A 17,293-nucleotide genomic window follows, 5' to 3' on the forward strand; every position below is an offset into this window, starting at 1 on the left:
GATGGGTTTGTGAACACAGGTATGTAAAACTATCTGCCACACATTTAAAAACATACAAGTACAGAAAAAAAAATATATATATAAATATCGATAATTCTAACGCGTGTGCTAATGAGTAGATGATTTCTGTAACCTCATTTTCATAATATGTAGCACGGTAGTGATGGGCATTTCTATCTCACTCACACTGGGAGAGAGAGGGTAGCAATAAGGGTAGCAAGAATGTGAGATAGAATTTAAAACAGCAGTTACGTTTTTAGATAATCAACTGATTTTTGTTATTCAAATAAGTTACAAGGTATTTACTATGTAGATATTTCTGTGTTCGTTCATTTATTGCTATTTTGATACATTTAAGATAACTATACACCATCGTTGACAATAACTAGATTACACTCTTATATGTTGTAATAATGTATATATATAATAATTATACATTTTGGGCAGCTTTAGCTGCTTCTACCAATTATAAGTAAAACAAATGACATTATAGTAGTAACTGGACATTAAAAAATGAGATTTCAGTGAAATTGAATGCAAATGCATAAAAACCTAAGCTAATTTTTTTTTAAAGTCCTAAGCGATGACGATCTAATGAACTCGAATTAAAACAAAACAAGACTTATATTTCCAGGAAAGAAAATAAGTTTTGTTTGTTTGTTTGTTGTTAAATACAAAGGTAAACAATAGGGGTCGAAAAAAATGAAAACTAATTTTTGTGGCCAACGTTACATCATACAAAATTAGAGGTGCACGTGCATCTCACGTTATTGAGTTGCACGTTTCCGATGAAGACTAGCAATGTAACATTGAGAAATTGAACATTTTTTTTTATATAGGTCACATTGTTGCGTTAAATTTCTAGCTCTTTGCGTTTTTTGAACAGATGGCGACAAATTTACCATATGGTAAAGTTCAGGAATGTCGTGGGAGCCCATCAAGTGGAAAACTGGTGGGATAACGGTGGAAATCAGATCGCTTTCAGTCGAGGCAATCGTGGCTTCGTCGCCATCAATAACGAGAATTTTCCACTCAATAAACGTTTGCAAACTGGTCTAGAAGCTGGAAGTTACTGTGACGTTATTTCTGGAAACAAGAAAGACGACACTTGTACTGGTCATGTTATCGAAGTTGACGAATTAGGATATAGCCAGATTTTTATAGACAATAAGTGGGAAGATCCAGTCTTAGCAATTCATCTAGAGGTAACGAATGACTTCTTGAGTGATTTATTAGCGTTCAATAATGTCAAGTAACATTCCCCTTTCACTGACACTTTGATAGCCACTGTATATTGTGTCCGTAGGAAATATAATGAATAACATAAGCCAGCGAATTTAAACTTCAGAAAGTTGTTTTGGTTTTAGTAACTGATTTTCCATAATTTAGCTACGCAGATTTCGAAAATATTATTCATTTTTTTCTATCACGTAAGGATTTTTAACAAATTGGGAAAAAAATCTTACTTAGATCAAATTTACAACAAAATTACCACAAATATAATATAATATGTTTGGGTCATTTACACAACCTCTTGTTGCCATAGCGACAAATAAGTAATATTGAAAAGAAAAAATAATAATGTCAAAGTGCACACACACAAATAAATACTATCCAGAAATGACACGTCATGCTGCCTGTTAACCGTTTATATACTAGGGTGTTTGTTTGTTTGTTTGTTTTGAATTTCGCGCAAAGCTACACGAGGGCTATCTGCGCTAGCCGTCCCTAATTTAGCAGTGTAAGACTAGAGGGAAGGCAGCTAGTCATCACCACCCACCGCCAACTCTTGGGCTACTCTTTTACCAACGAATAGTGGGATTGACCGTCACATTATAACGCCCCCACGGCTGAAAGGGCGACATGTTTGGTGTGACGGGGATTCGAACCCGCGACCCTCAGATTGCGAGTCGAGCGCCTTAACCACCTGGCCATGCCGGGTCACTAGGGTGTTTCTCGTGGGTTATAGAACGATCAATAAGACTCACATTGCGATTGGTCTAGAGAAATCTATAGCAAGTGGTTGTCAACATTTTAAGCATAACAAAATGTGACCCAACTTCAATGAAAATAATTTACTTATGTAAAAGTACATATGACGTTTTGTGAAAAATCTATACGTAATGGAAAAAAATTGGTATCATTTTCGGATTCAGTGTACAGGAATTACTATAGAAGATGTAAAAATTTCAAGACAATGAAGCCATCGCAGCCTGTGTAATTAATTTTAACAAGTTAAGAGTTAAAGGAAGCGAATAAAAGAAAAAATTAAATTTCTAATGATCTGTCAGCTTTGGAATATATTTCTGTAAAATTCTCTACAAATTAAGATTATCTTATCATCAAGAAGTACTTTAACCAAAGTGACTTGTTCTTCATAATGGGACAGGTATCTTTCTCCTAAAGCTATTTTTATATGTAGCGAAATTTATTGAACATGCCTTACTGTTTAATTTACCGTGTTTGTTAAATTTTTTCCTCGTCTTTTTTGTTTCAGGCCAAACTTTGAAATGACTGAAAACGAAAATCACGATAATCAAACTGTTTACTTTTATTTCTAATAAAAATGTTTTATGTTATTAATTAATATTATTAATTCCGTAAGAATTTAGTAAAACCTTATGTTTCTTTCCCTATAATTTGATTTTCATTATTTAAGTGGTTTGTACTCAATGACATTGCTACTTTTATATAATTTGAAATGTATACGTTTTTTGTTTGTTTGTATGTAGTTTAAATATAATGAGCTATCGGTGTTCTGCCAGCCACGGTTTCTAGCGTTGTAAGTCTGCAGACATAAAATTCTATAATAAACGACTTCTTTGCCCTTGGTTCAAACAGCGACATTTTACACAACAACACAAATGACTTGATGTAAATGAGGAAAATGTTACCAGTGAAAAAGTAGCGTATCTGCTGATTTTTCTATCCAACAGCAAGATTTAATTTATAGCAAAAAAATGGAATGGTATGATAGTTTCAACTAAATCTGGATTTGATTTTACAGCTTATTATCGCAGGATAAGGACATTCGCATGTTTACCTATACATCAAAGTTACTCAAATATCTCTTTCATGGAGATGTAATAAAGATCAACAAAGTCATTTAACCCAGTGGGAATCGAACCTCAAATTTTAACATAGTAAGTCCGTAAACTTACCGCTCACTCACAGGGACCAAAAAAAGAAAAGAGAAAGAGAGAAAAGTCTTGAAATAAGAATTGGTAAAAAAGTGTCGTTTTCTTCTTATTTCACCGTAAAATAAATGACCTTCTTATCTTTCACTTCAAAGTGTATTGAAAATACTGAATTAGGAAACAATATTACAGTCCTACTTACTGCTATAAGATTTTTCCAGAGACTTGTCAATTCGTGGACTAAAATATCAGTTTTTATTTATGTATTAATTTATCTGCCATTATCTATGTTAAACCTAAAGTGCTACAGTTTCTAGATGATAAGCCTTTTATCCACACACATCTGTTAATCTGCCCGGGAATCATACCAGATGTCACTCCATCAGGTCAAATTCCTCCAAAAGTTGGATCTATTCAACCACGTTTCACACCAAACGGATGACATAACAATAGTGACAATTAAGTGAAGAACACTCTGCTAAAGTTATTCAAACAACTATACATGGCATAAATGAGGTATTTAAAGTGACCATTATGTTTAATTATATTGGTTTGATAAAACTGTGTGATAGAATAAGTACTTTGTTCCTCATGAGCTTACAGTTACTTGTCAGAGTACAGATTGGCGACTCCTAACGGATTAATTTAATGATTTGGATTATTTTAATGAGCCTCTGTTTTAACAATGCAATGTTTTTTAATATGTAAGTGTATATAACTTTTGCAGAGATAGTGAGTTGCATGTTTGAAAATAACACTTAACTGGGACATTAATGTTGATTTGTGTTAATCACAAGTGAAGCTCAGATCTATAGATAACTATTAAAACTAGAAATAACAAGAGTAAGTTTGTGATTAAATAAAGCTTGGCATTATGAAATTATTGACATCTTTTGTTCATCACGAAATGAACAAAAGAAAAAAATAAGATTACATGTACCTAAAATTTCCCTTAACAATAAAACATAGATGATGTGTCATAGTCACTACATAATACTCTTCAGCAAAGAATTACTTTATAAAATTGAACTTAGATATTTTAAGTAAGGGAGTACCCTACGTAACTTATGGCTGGTAAGAGTAATAATAATAATGAATCTTAAGGTAGGAGTGCTTCAGTCTTCAATCATATAAATGTTAAATTTTAACCCCATAAACCTTTACCTTTATACACTTACCTGTGCACACTTTCAGTTTTGATTATTTTCACAGCTTTAAAGCATTAAAAAAATTCCCACTTTTGGTTTTCAAATGCTTCCTTATATTTGAACTCTTCATATTAGCCTACTCTTCAGTCTAGAGCAGACAAAACTATCGATTGTTTATCGTTTTCTATACTATTTGTTATAAGTATGAATGTAATTAGTTTTTGACACCTTTTGTTTTACATGCGTGTAACATGTTAAACATTTAATGACTACATTAAACTATTCAATGGAAGCAATGATGGACTGCGCTAGAGTGTCAATGAATAGTTTAATTGATCTAGTTGAACCAACTATTTTGTTTTATACTAAATATCATTTTTGAATATGTAAAACTCAATATCCTAACTAGCTGACGAAGCCTAAAATTTTTTCACTTATGTTTTCTTGGTTGAAATGCTATTTAGTTCAACATTGTAATGGATAATTCATTAAGTATTCCTTACTCTTTCAAAAAATGACTTAACGGTATAGTCATTCAGGACGATTGACCTCTAGCTTAATAAAACTAGGAATTAAAACAAAACTTCATTCATATATATATAAACACACATATGTAATTGTTTCTTATCAAAAAGTTTAAGAAATATATTAGCCTTAATCTGTCGTCACTGTTACTCCTTTTCCTCAAGATTTTGAAGTTTTTTGTTTCTTTATAAACATATAAGTGCTATATTCTACTTTAAAGCACGCTTGTTAATAACGTCTTAAAATACGTCATTACAATTGTATTCTTAGATGTTAAAGAATATAATCAATCAAATGTTTAGTACAAATTATAGATATCGATAGGTTTGCTGTTTAATTGTGTCAAAACATAATCAGTTTTGATATTATACTTATATTCCAAATCCAGTTTTGTTGTTTAATTGCTGGGTAACTTGATAAGTTCATATTTATGAAGTGATGAAAACTTTACGGCGTCCCAGTGGCATAGTGGTAAGTCTACATACTTATAATTTCATTGCACGTAGTGAGCACAGCACAGATAGCACATTGTTTATCGTTGTGCTTAACTAGAAACGAACAAAAACTTAGGATTTGATATGAAAATAATTGAAATATCCTTTTACATTTAAAAAATTCTTAAATACTTATATTTTAAAACTAACAGATTAGAGATATAAAGAGCATCTGAAACATTTAAGAACAATGTATAGATGCACAGTATGATCTGTTAAAATAATGAAATTTGCTTTTCACACAAACATTGGTCAGTAATATTAGTCGATATAATGCCGACAGTATCATCAGTTGTACAACAGAGGATCATTTAGTTCAAAAATTGAGCTGAAACGGTACTGCAACCTTTATTTTCTGAACTATTGAGCAGAGGTTCACTAGCATATTTCTACAGGACACTGGATATAGCCGCTTGATTATTGTATAGTTAGGATAATAGGTACTATGCCGAAGACATTATCAGTTGTACAACTGAGGGCCATTTCTTGGAGTTAAAAAACGGAGCTGAAAGGGCATTGCGGCTCTTACTTTCTGAGCTGTCGAGTAGTGTTTCATTGAAAAATATTAACTGGTTATTGGACGACAGATGCTTAGTTGCCACTTAATTAGGACAACTGATGTTGATAGGCATAATGCCTAGAATGTCATCAGTTTGTACGACTGAACGTATATAAACCAGCAGAACTAAAGTCAAATTTAAGATTAGGAAAATAAATAACCCATTTGGAAATTAATATAAATCGTATTAGAAACCATTCAACTGGACTTGCAGATTTTTCTTAAGATTTTTTGTGCTAAATTGACAAATTAGAAAAGGTTTCCTTACTACCGAGCTATCACCTAACTCATACATCACCACTGGATATGAATATTAAAGCTATTAATACATGTCAAGATAGCTCCTGATCTTACCTGTTATATCAAGCTCAGTCACAAGCTGAAGAGTTGAATCGAACAACGAGGGTTTGCACGAAGTGTATGCTAGAAATATAAGTACAAAAATACTAATAACAGCTATTTCAAGTATCGCAAAATTGAATCAAGCCATGTAATTTGTTTCTTATAGGTGAAGATATAAAGCAACCCATTGAAAACTTCTTGAGTGAAAGGAAAAGCCACAATTCTTTTTTAGCTCAAACAGTAATTCATATCTCATAAAAACATCAAAATAAAGCAGTTTGGAATTATTTTCATTGCATCATTTTATCAATGTGCTGTAAAACTGAATGTATCTCTACTGTCTCTTTTCTTGTATCTCTTGTACTTTATTAAAACTCAAATTCAACATTCACAGCACTGAATTGACTAAGCAACAGATGAACCGACTGAATAAACTCAATAATGAAATCAAGAACTGTAACTGACCATCTAATCAATGAGCAATCTGATTTAGTCTTACCTAACTCGCGTTTTATGCCGTTCTAATCTTTTCATAAACTTTAAATAAAATTATAGTCAATAAGCCATGCTCTGATCACGAAACATTAAGAACTGCCTCTAGCCAAAAATAATGTAAACATCTAAGTTAAAGAAAACCAGAAAGGTATAAAAAGAATTAACACCAAGTGATATAATATTTACTTAACGTGATACTAACGGTCACTAGGGCTAAATGCTAGGCTTAGGTTAGTATGTAAGGATGAGACGATTGGCTGGTTGGACTTCTGGGATCGGTTCAGTGGAAGAAAGGAGCTTTTTGGAATGGATGGTTTACATTTAAATAGGGCAGGGGCTGGTTTGTATGCTAAGGCTATTAACTCAGCTGTAAGGGAAGTTTAAACTAGGACTAGATAAGAAAAGGATAAGAAGTAGAGAAAAGTTTAGCATAGGAAATGAATATAGAAGTAGTTATAAGAATAGGCTTAATTGGTACCGTTGTAATGCTTGAAGTGTAAGAAATAATATAGATGACCTGAGAGCACTAATAGGAATGGAAGATTTTAATATAATGGGAATAACTGAAACATGGTTGAATGTAGATGATTTTAATGACAGAAATTCTATTGAAACTGAGGATATCAAAAATAATAGCAAGAAGATTGAATCGATTTGAGTTTCTATTAGTGGATATAAAGGGAAAAGACTTTTAGTGGGAATTTGTTACAGACCACCAAATGATACTGATGAAATTAGCGAGAAACTTTACAATGAGATTAAGATTCCAACTGTTAATGAAGTCATAATTATGGGTGCTTTTAATTTCAAGCATATAAACTGGGAAATAATAGAGTCAAACCATGAGGGAGAAAGGTTTTTATAAACTGTTTAGGATGGCTTTCTTCACCAATTAGTCAAGGAACCTACTAGAAACAATGCTATTTTAGATTTATTGTTAACCTCAAATATAGAAATGATCGAGAGGGTGAAAATTGGGAAACGTCTGAATGGAAGTGATAATTTCTTTATTAGGTTCGATGTTTTGCTACATATGGATATAAAGAACAGTGATATTTTAGTTATAAATTTCAAAAAAGAAAATTTTGAAGGGATGCGGCAATAATTATTTGTTTTGAATTGAGCAGACGAGTTATTTGGAGACACTAATCAGACGTGGAAAATTTTTAAAGATAAATTATTAAGTATTCAAGATAAACACATTTCTTATAGAAAGAAGAAGGTGGCTGTAAGTAAAAAACCAATTTAGATCACAAAGGGTATAAGAGATTAAATTAAAGAAAAACATCACAAATTTAAGAAATATTATAGAAGATCAAGAAAGTTTGTAAAATAGGAAATTAGGATATCAAAAAGGATGTATGAAAAAATGTAAGGATGTATGAAAATGTAAAAATTAACAATATAAGATTTTTTAAATACATTAAGGGTAAACAAAAGTTTAGGATGGGGGTAAATAAGACCTTTGAGGGATAATACAGGAAAACTTGTATCTGATGATCATGAGATGGCTAAGATATTAAGTTCAGCTTTTTGTCAGTTTTTACTAATGATAATTTAAGCAATATTCTTCATCTTGGACAGTTGATAGATGGAAGCAGTATCGAACAAGATGATCACAGTAATTTTGAGCTTGTTAGGAAAAAATTGGGAAGTTTAAGAAACGATAAGTCTCCTGGGCCAGATAGTATTTCCCCAAGGGTTTTGAAGATTGGATATGTAAGTCACTTGCTACTATTTTTTGTAAGTCCTTGAATAGTGAACAGGTACAAGAGGATTGAAAGTTAGCTAATGTCACTCCCCTTTACAAGGGAGATGATGAAAAACGGCACAGTAATTATAGGCCTATTAGCCTTACATCAGTTGGGGAAAAGTTTTAGAAAGTCTGAATGAAGATGCTTTGCAAAGTCATTTAACAAAGTTCAGAATTTTATTGGATAGTCAACATGGTTTCACTAAAGGAAAATCTTACCTTACAAATCTTTTTACATGCTTTGAAAAGGTTACTGCTTATGTAGATGAGAGTAAGGGGCATATTTGGTGTATCTGGATTATCAGAAAGCATTTGACAAAGTGCCACATAAAAGGCTTGTAAAAATTTTCTCTATAGGTGTGGGGGATAATTAGATAGAAGAGTGGCTGGATGGAAGAAAACAAAGATTCCTATAAATGGAGTTCAGTAAAACTGGATTCATGTCACAAGTGGGGTACTCCAGGGCTCAGTTTTAGGACCTTTGCTCTTTGTAATTTACATTAATGAAAGAAGGGTCAATAAATTATGTACATTTGCTGACGATATTAAGTTCTTGTGTGTTGCTGGCTGTGAGCTAAATGTATCTGCCGTGTTACAAAAAGTTTTAGTTCATTTAGTGAGTTGGGCGATGCATTTTTTAATTTTTTATTTAATAGTTTTAGTATAGTTTAGAGGATGGGACAGCCTAGATGGACCAATAGGCCCATTGTTGTCCCTAAACATTATGTTATGCTATTTAAGTAAATAAAGTTATTTATAATGTTAAGAAACCATCTAGGTTCAAAAATCAATTTAAGACAAATATACACAACCGTCTAACTCGAGCGTTTTTGAAAGATGGACTTTTCTTCGTTAAAGACGAACTGAGTAAATAAAGATAGATATTCAATAACAGAACGAATGTAACTATTCTGAAATATATATTTTTTTCTAGCAAAATGTTTGGTTTAAAAAAATCATCAAAAGAGAGCTTATGTATTTGGTAGTTCAATTTTAATGATAAGAAAATCAAAAGTTAAATACAATTATTTTATAAAACAAACGAAAAGTGTAGTTTTCAATGCAAATTGTTACCACGCCGTTTAGAGAAAGCATGAATTTAGCGAAAACAGCCAAGTGGATTGGTACACTCATTTGGCGGTTTTCTAAGCAGGCTAGTTGAAAGTTTTTTTAAAAGGAAGCATCTGTGTTTGATATTCCTATGAAATAAGGGTTGTGTTTGATCTTTGATGCTGCTTTACGCCATAAGGAAATGTGTAAAGAAACCGGAAGCAATAGCTAGGCCAGAAAAGACTAATATAAGATATGCGAGGTCGTCCAGCAGCTTTTATGATCTCACGAGACTTCCAAATAACTGTGAAGTATTTAAAACGTGAAATAAATGTAATGCAAAGTTAACAACGAACTAAAACTAGCATATCTATTTAATATTTTTAAATACATATTTAGCTTAAAGGAAGTTTGGAAAAGTTTTGTAAGTTTCCATTTACTTCCTAATATTGTAGCATCGATTATTCTTATACTTCCTTCTGCAGATTTCTGTTTCTGTCTCATCGCATCTTCAACATCGTTCATTGTCGTGCTTTCCAATAAGAAGTGGAAATTAGTTAGAGCCCCAGGCTTTAGTCTACTGATGATGAGTTCCTCTTTTCTGTTTTCCCCAACGTTTAGTATATTTAACCTGTTTATGAGAGATACAGGCGAAGAAAACCAGAAAATTGCTGGACACATACTTTTAGTTACTTAAATCTGTTTACAATAGCTTGACAGATTGATTCTAATAAAACATTCTTTGCTAGATGAACATCATCTTGTTAAGACAAGGTTATACGAATGCTAACTGATGTCTTGTAGTGTATAATATAATAGGAATAAGCCTCACCCACTCGTCTGGTGTGAAGAATTGAAATGGGGTAGTTTCGTATCTGTGACAAAGCGTGTGGATTGTGTAAAGATATGTGTGTTTAATTGCTATCATGTTTAGTTGTTAATGTTTCTCCTCATATGAGTTTACATCTATGCATCATTTTAAACGCGTTAATAACTGTGTTCAGTAAGTAAATAGACTGTATGCATTAATTTACTTGCAGTAAAATTCAGCTTGCTCACTTTTTAATGGGAATGTTGATTAAATAAGCAGTGGAAAGAAGTTAATACGGTAAATAGAAAATCATGCTTAATTTTCTACTGATGTTTCTTTTTTTTTCTTTCTATTTACCTCAAACACATCATCATCTCTGGTACTCATGTATCCTGACTAGAGCTCTTGTCACGTGAACCATCACGAACAACTTACTGACAGATAAAGATTATTTTCCAGAAGGCGAAGAAAAAATAGAATCCTATAGGACATGAAATCCCACTGCTCTTGGTGATCATGCCCGCAATTTCATGTTCTGCCATTATTAAATGTCGTCCAGATTTATTCTGCAATTTCATCTTCTGCTATTATCAAATATCGTCCGGATTCATCACCCCCGGGATTATGGTCATCGTTGATCTTACACCAACTCTTCACAGTATGTGCGTATCTGTACAAAAAATGCTTTAATTTTTATAGTATTTTCAGATCTGACTAAACCCTGTACTTAAAAGAATTTATCAGGCATAGCTATCACTTAACATTATTTGAATTATTATTGTAAGATTTCATTTGTTTTGTAAATTTAAGGATGAAGAAAGAGAATTTATGTTTGACCCACTAAGTGTCTGGAACTAATAATCTGTGGAAAGAGGTGCGTGTACTTTCCTTAAAGTAGATACTATGTTAATTTTGGAAAATACGATTTACCTCGTGGTTGAAGTTTGCTTTCAAAATTTATAATGGTAATACTTAGTTGCTTTAGACTACAATATCCACAATATATTGAAAAATACGAGGTCGTATTCTAAAGGATAGAGGAGGGAATGTATAATTCCATCCTTTCTAGTGATAATAACTGAATTATAGAATTAATCAAGTTAGTTTGTTTTTAGCATATCCGTAGATTATGAAATTTTATATTTAGTGTTATCATAGTTATATTTATCTTAACTGAAGGAAACTATTTAAAGTAATGTTTCAAATGTAGGGTATAAAGTTATCGCAATGATAATGTAATAGTTTTTGATATTATACATGATTACACTTGTTATTGTATTTTTATGTAAATGTTTGTTCAATAAGTGTAAAAGGTTGCCACTAGATATAACTGCTTAGAAATTTAAAGAGGTAAGCTTATCTATAAGCTAGGGAATTTTTATTGTTGAAGAAGTAGACTTATTTATAAGCTAGGGAATTTTTATTGTTGAAGAGGTAGACTTATTTATAAGCTAGGGAATCTTTATTGTTGAAGAGGTACTCTTATTTATAAGCTAGGTACTTCTTATTGTTGAAGAGGTAGACTTATTTATAAGCTAGGTACTTCTTATTGTTGAAGAGGTACTCTTATTTATAAGCTAGGTACTTCTTATTGTTGAAGAGGTACTCTTATTTATAAGCTAGGTACTTCTTATTGTTGAAGAAGTAGACTTATTTATAAGCTAGGTACTTCTTATTGTTGAAGAAGTAGACTTATTCATATGCTAGGGACTTTCATTGTTACTGCAATTAAGAAACTCTCATTACTGTAGGAATTTAGGTAATTAGTTTCATACTAAATTAAGAATAAATTAAACAACTTGGTTAACTGACTGCTTTTGTTTGTTTAGACTATTTTTCGTTTAAAATTTGGGTATTATACCTGATGATATTTTCGTTGTTTATAACAGTTTCATAGTTGACATATTAATATTATCATTGTCATATATTAGTCGAGAGCCTCATTTCATTTTAAATGTTAACTGCTATACTATTGTAGTGTTACACAGACTAGATTCCAAGGACTATATTATAGTATAATTTCCAGTTAGGTTTGTGTTAGTTGAGATACAAAACAATTTCACAAAAATCTGTTTTTAAAGGAAAGTTGGAGTTCTCTTGTCAAGAGATATTGGAGACTGATAGTCCAACCAAAATGTATGCTATATATCACAATAATTAATTTCACTGACATCGTGTTAAATGAGTGGAGACCAGAGATCTTATTTTTACTGAAAGCAAAACAGAACTGATGCACAGACTGGCAAAAAGTTTTTGTTTTAAACACCACATTCTCCTCCACAAACTAAAAGCTATCTTCCTTTATAGAACAAAGATAATCAAGATTTCGGTTACAGTAGAAGCGTAGAAAAGAACACAATTAAAACGTACTTACTCCTTCCTATCAAACGGAGCAGCTAAAATATGAGATAACTAGCTACCCCTGTTTACTTCTCATTGAACTGTTATGTGGTTCCTATTATGGATTAGAAAGTAAAGTATAAAGGTTTAAATTCTATATTAAACTCAATATACTGATTTAAAGTATTAGTATATTGAAAAGTGTTCATGGTTTTCTAAACTAAGAAAATCAGTAAACATCACACGCTTACTTGTAACTATTTTGTAGGATGCAGAGAAGCACTTTAGATCTACATAAAACTTGTCATGAAAGTAAAAGAAAGCATTGTTGCATTTACGTTTTGGAAACATGTGTTTAAAATTATTACGTTGTTTTATTAATATCTCTTAGAAGAGCATATCTTTTTAATTAATGGAATGAACAAGGTCTATTTGATAAGTCATATACAAACATATTTAACAAATAAAGAATAAGACAAGCTAATAATTCCCTATGTAAAGAAACAGATAAAAGAAGTTAACAAGAGCAATAACAAATAAACATATAACAACCCCAAAACAGTAATATTACTTTATAACAATAGTGATAGAGTAAATTAAAAAGATGTTTTAACAGTAGTACTCAAATAAACTATTGAAAATATATATTACTATAACAACAAATAATAAAATAACTTAGAAAAACCTATAGATAAAAATAAAAGAAAATAGCCTCAAGTTACATCAAAAGAGAAAAATATCCAAACAACTTAGCAACACTAAATGAGGAGATACAGCATTGTTTTCGTTTAAACAACTGTAAGAAAGCAGATTTACAAAGCAACCCGCGAAAAGGAAGAAAACAATTTGTGTTTGTTCTTCGTTACTTAATTTGTGCTTATAAGGCTGTTAATCTTTACAAATGGACAAATTATCTAAGCTAAAGAAACGATGAGAAAACCAAGACTAAACAAGTCAACCATAGATAATGCAAACAACAACAACAAAAAACACTTGCTTCGTCAACCGTCACAAAACAATGTAAATTGTGCTTAAAAAGGAGATGTTATTGCTCTCCGTGGTATGATGTCATCAATACCCTGAACTCACCTTTTATAGAAGAATTTTACAAAGAAAATACCTACCAGCACAGTCTTGTACACTTACTTGAATGAAAAGTAATGAAACAGGGAAAATATTTCAATAATATTATTATAGCTGTCATATATATAAAACTTGTCCTGCAACTGAAGACATGTGGTTCTGATAATCAGCTCACCTATATTTAACACATATACACATTCGAAACACTTTCTTAATATTTAGAATAATCTATAAAATCTTGTTATTATACAATAATTAATGATTAGCTACACCACCAAACTGAAGATACGTGGTTTTGATAATCAGCTCACCTATATTTAACACATATACACATTCGAAACAACTGAAGACACGTGGTTCTGATAATCAGCTCACCTATATTTAACACATATACACACTCGAAACACTTTCTTAATATTTAGAATAATCTATAAAATCTTGTTATTATACAATAATTAATGATTAGCTTCACTACCAAACTGCGTATAACCTTCGGCAGAATACTTAACTAAAAGTTGTATGAAACATTTTCCATTATCATTTTTAATCCAGAACTTCAAACTGTTATTAGATGGAGAGTTGGAAGATGCTTTACTTCTTAATAAATATTTTATTATATTACTGACCTTTTACTGTTTAAGGTATTCCAGTTGTTTCACCAAGATGTAATATTCAGATATTTTCTTCTTCTTCTTTGTAATATTTAAATCTTTAACTCATCTTGCATACCAAGATGAAAATATTGATCTGATAAGTTTTTGAATTTTGAATTTCACACAAAGTTATTCGAGGGTTATCTGCGCTAGCTGTCTCTTTTTGAAGTGATAGACTAGAGGGAAGACAGTTAGTCAACACCACTCACTGCTAACTTTTGGACTACTTTCTCTCAGCGAAAAGTGGGATTGACTGTCAAATTATAATGCCTCCATGGCTGAAAGGCTGAGCATGTTCCATGACGGGATTTGAACTCGCGTCCCACGGATTGCGAGCTAGCGACTTAACTACCAGGCCATGCCAGGCCTAGATCTGATAAGAGAGTAACTTAAATTAATACCACTTATATTACTAAAAATTGCATAGTTTGTAATTTTGAGCCCCCTAATAATGTATACAATAATTATACCATTTTTACTGCTTACTAACAATGTGAAAATGACACTTTTTTCCACACAATGTCGCCAAAATTACAAACGAATGCTGTATTATAACACAGAGAAACTGCAACGTTTCCAACTGCTCCAATATTGCCTTATAGTTTATGCCTAACCTTTTTTTTTTACATTTCGAACAGCTTCTTTAAACGCCACCATCTCGTTTGCCTGAAAACACAAATGATGTTTTGTGTTTCCAATTTCCAATTTACGTCCATCTTCGTACTTCATTCCCACAAGTCATTTCGTGTAGGTTTTGTGATGCTTTTTGCGCATGTCCAGTAGTGCAGTACTGGCACAGGTTGTTTTCAAATGCTATTTCAAGATGTCTTTTACGCAAGAGTCGCATGTCAAATAGTGTAATGTTTAGTACTTAGGTTCAAGTGTTCCATACCTCTTGTTTCGTCGCGATAGCTTTGTCAACTCAGGTGTTTATATTTGGGAAGTGTTTTGTTGAACTCATTTTAGCATTTCTTCAAATATGGAAAGACATTTTCTTTGTAATGAACCGTCGCACAAATCTGTATAGGACATGTGTAGAGTGGATATATTTGTCAGTCCTACTAGTAGAACTATTTATTAAAGGTAGAATATTGAAATTTCGAAATAAGATTATTTCATCGTTAAAGAAAAATATTTTATTCTTACCATTTAGATTTCTTCCTCGCAAAAGAACGATCAATCTTGGAGAGAGTTCTTAGTAAGTTAAATATTCTACTAACAAGCATCACTTATAGCTAATGAGTTGGGATATATTAAAAGCCTAAAAGAGGAAGTGGTTAAACAAAATTGGTGAAAATTTTCGAGAATTTTTTTTCATCACCAATATTCATTTTCCGTAAAAACAAAGGTTTTTTGAATGAATGCTTACACTCGTTCGGATATATTTTCGTTTCCTTGTTTAACTGATTCTTTAATAGACAATAATGGGAACAGTAGCTCATCTCTCTTGATTTAATATCTGAGTGCAAGTGGAATTTTCTGAAGTCAGGCAATTTAAGACTTGGACTGGAATGAGTTACTGGTAATACCATTTGTCTTTTGTTTGTTTGAAGTTAAGCACAAAGCTACACAATGGGCTATCTGTGCTCTGCCCACCACGGGTATCGAAACCCAGTTTCTAGCGTTCTAAGTCCGCAGACATACCGCTGTGCCACTGGCTTTTGTAATGATCCAGCATCATTTCAGAGGTTGATGAATTTATAACCTCAAAGACACCAGTGGGAGTGTCGTTTAGTTTATGTGGATAATATAAAGATGTTTGGTGTAGAGTTCGAGGAGTCCTTACCAAACCTTTGAATAACTTCTTATTGTGGAAATATACTTTAGACCATACAAGAGTTCATTCGTCAGAATACTACTTGAGTTTCTTCATAATGTAAAGGTAATGGCTAATAAGGCTAGCAGAGATTAAAGATCAAGAAATCAGTTCAGATATATCTGAGCTTCAGATGATATCCCCATGATTTTTACACTTATAATCCTTTTGGTTAGACTCACGTAGGAAGACAAATTATTTCGTTAAAATGAAAGATATGAGCTTTCATTTTGATGCATTTTGGCAAGTGTTGAATTAAGTTCTTGTCTTGAGTTAACCTTCTTATGAAATTAAGCTCATTATCGACAATGATGACATTAATTGTGATATAGATACCATCTTGTTACTGAATCAGATATTTATTAACAAGTGGCAATTTGTTCTTTTAAAGTTCTAAATTCGTTTTTAGTGTAAATTATCGTGTGAAGAACGAGTCTCTGTAGTAGTGACATTAATATAATCATGTTTATATAGGGGAAGTTAATGTCTCTCTGAAATGACTTTTGAATTCTTGGTAACCAGAGAGTATAATCACTACCACCTGATCCTAGGGATTAGGAGCTAGAATTATCAATTCATGTAATCTGTACCGTTTGGAGTGCAGGAAACTCAGAAGAATGACCTTAGCTGAGACTAGGGATAGTTAATAACAGCTAGATATTGATGCTATCTAACAACAAAGAAGCAAATGAAGATATTTGTGGAAGAATATTATTTTAAGAATTGATCTTCCACTTGATCTTCATAAAGACGAAGTGTGATATTTCATAAACAGCTATTTCCTGACTTGAATTCTTGAGATCTTAAAGTTTGTATCATCCTCAATATGGTCAACTAGTCGAGTGGATGATCCTGGCAATGAGCCATACTTGCAAAGTTTGCTAATGGCAAGTATATTGTCTGAGCTGAGTTCTTAGATATCTTATGTTGATTTATAGTTAGCAAACATTGGCGGACGGTAGTTTATCCTAGATTAGTTATACTAAATAACGAGACACAAATCAATATCAACATTATACATTACAAATTACCACAGAAAATAAGGAGGGCTATTCCATATTAGTATTTAAAGTGGCTTCCGTAGGCA

General features: G+C 32.0%; 1 protein-coding gene across 2 annotated transcripts in view; it reads left to right on the plus strand.

Annotated features, from left to right (window-relative positions):
- Nucleotides 1–2,834, plus strand: part of LOC106469060 (pancreatic alpha-amylase-like) — a 17,774-nt gene extending 14,940 nt beyond the window's left edge. Inside the window, exons 6-8 of one of the 2 annotated variants that reach the window (XM_022397462.1) lie at nucleotides 6–19; nucleotides 887–1,205; nucleotides 2,498–2,834. In XM_022397462.1, the coding sequence (XP_022253170.1) occupies nucleotides 6–19; nucleotides 887–1,205; nucleotides 2,498–2,509 (345 nt within the window). In that variant the 3' untranslated portion in view covers nucleotides 2,510–2,834. The remainder of the gene's footprint in view (nucleotides 1–5; nucleotides 20–886; nucleotides 1,206–2,497) is intronic. The other variant, XM_013929513.2, reaches the window with a different exon arrangement.
- The last annotated feature ends 14,459 nt before the right edge of the window (nucleotides 2,835–17,293 follow it).

The sequence above is a fragment of the Limulus polyphemus genome, unplaced genomic scaffold (genome assembly GCF_000517525.1).
Source record: "Limulus polyphemus unplaced genomic scaffold, Limulus_polyphemus-2.1.2 Scaffold3280, whole genome shotgun sequence".
Taxonomy (NCBI): Eukaryota; Metazoa; Arthropoda; class Merostomata; order Xiphosura; family Limulidae; genus Limulus; species Limulus polyphemus.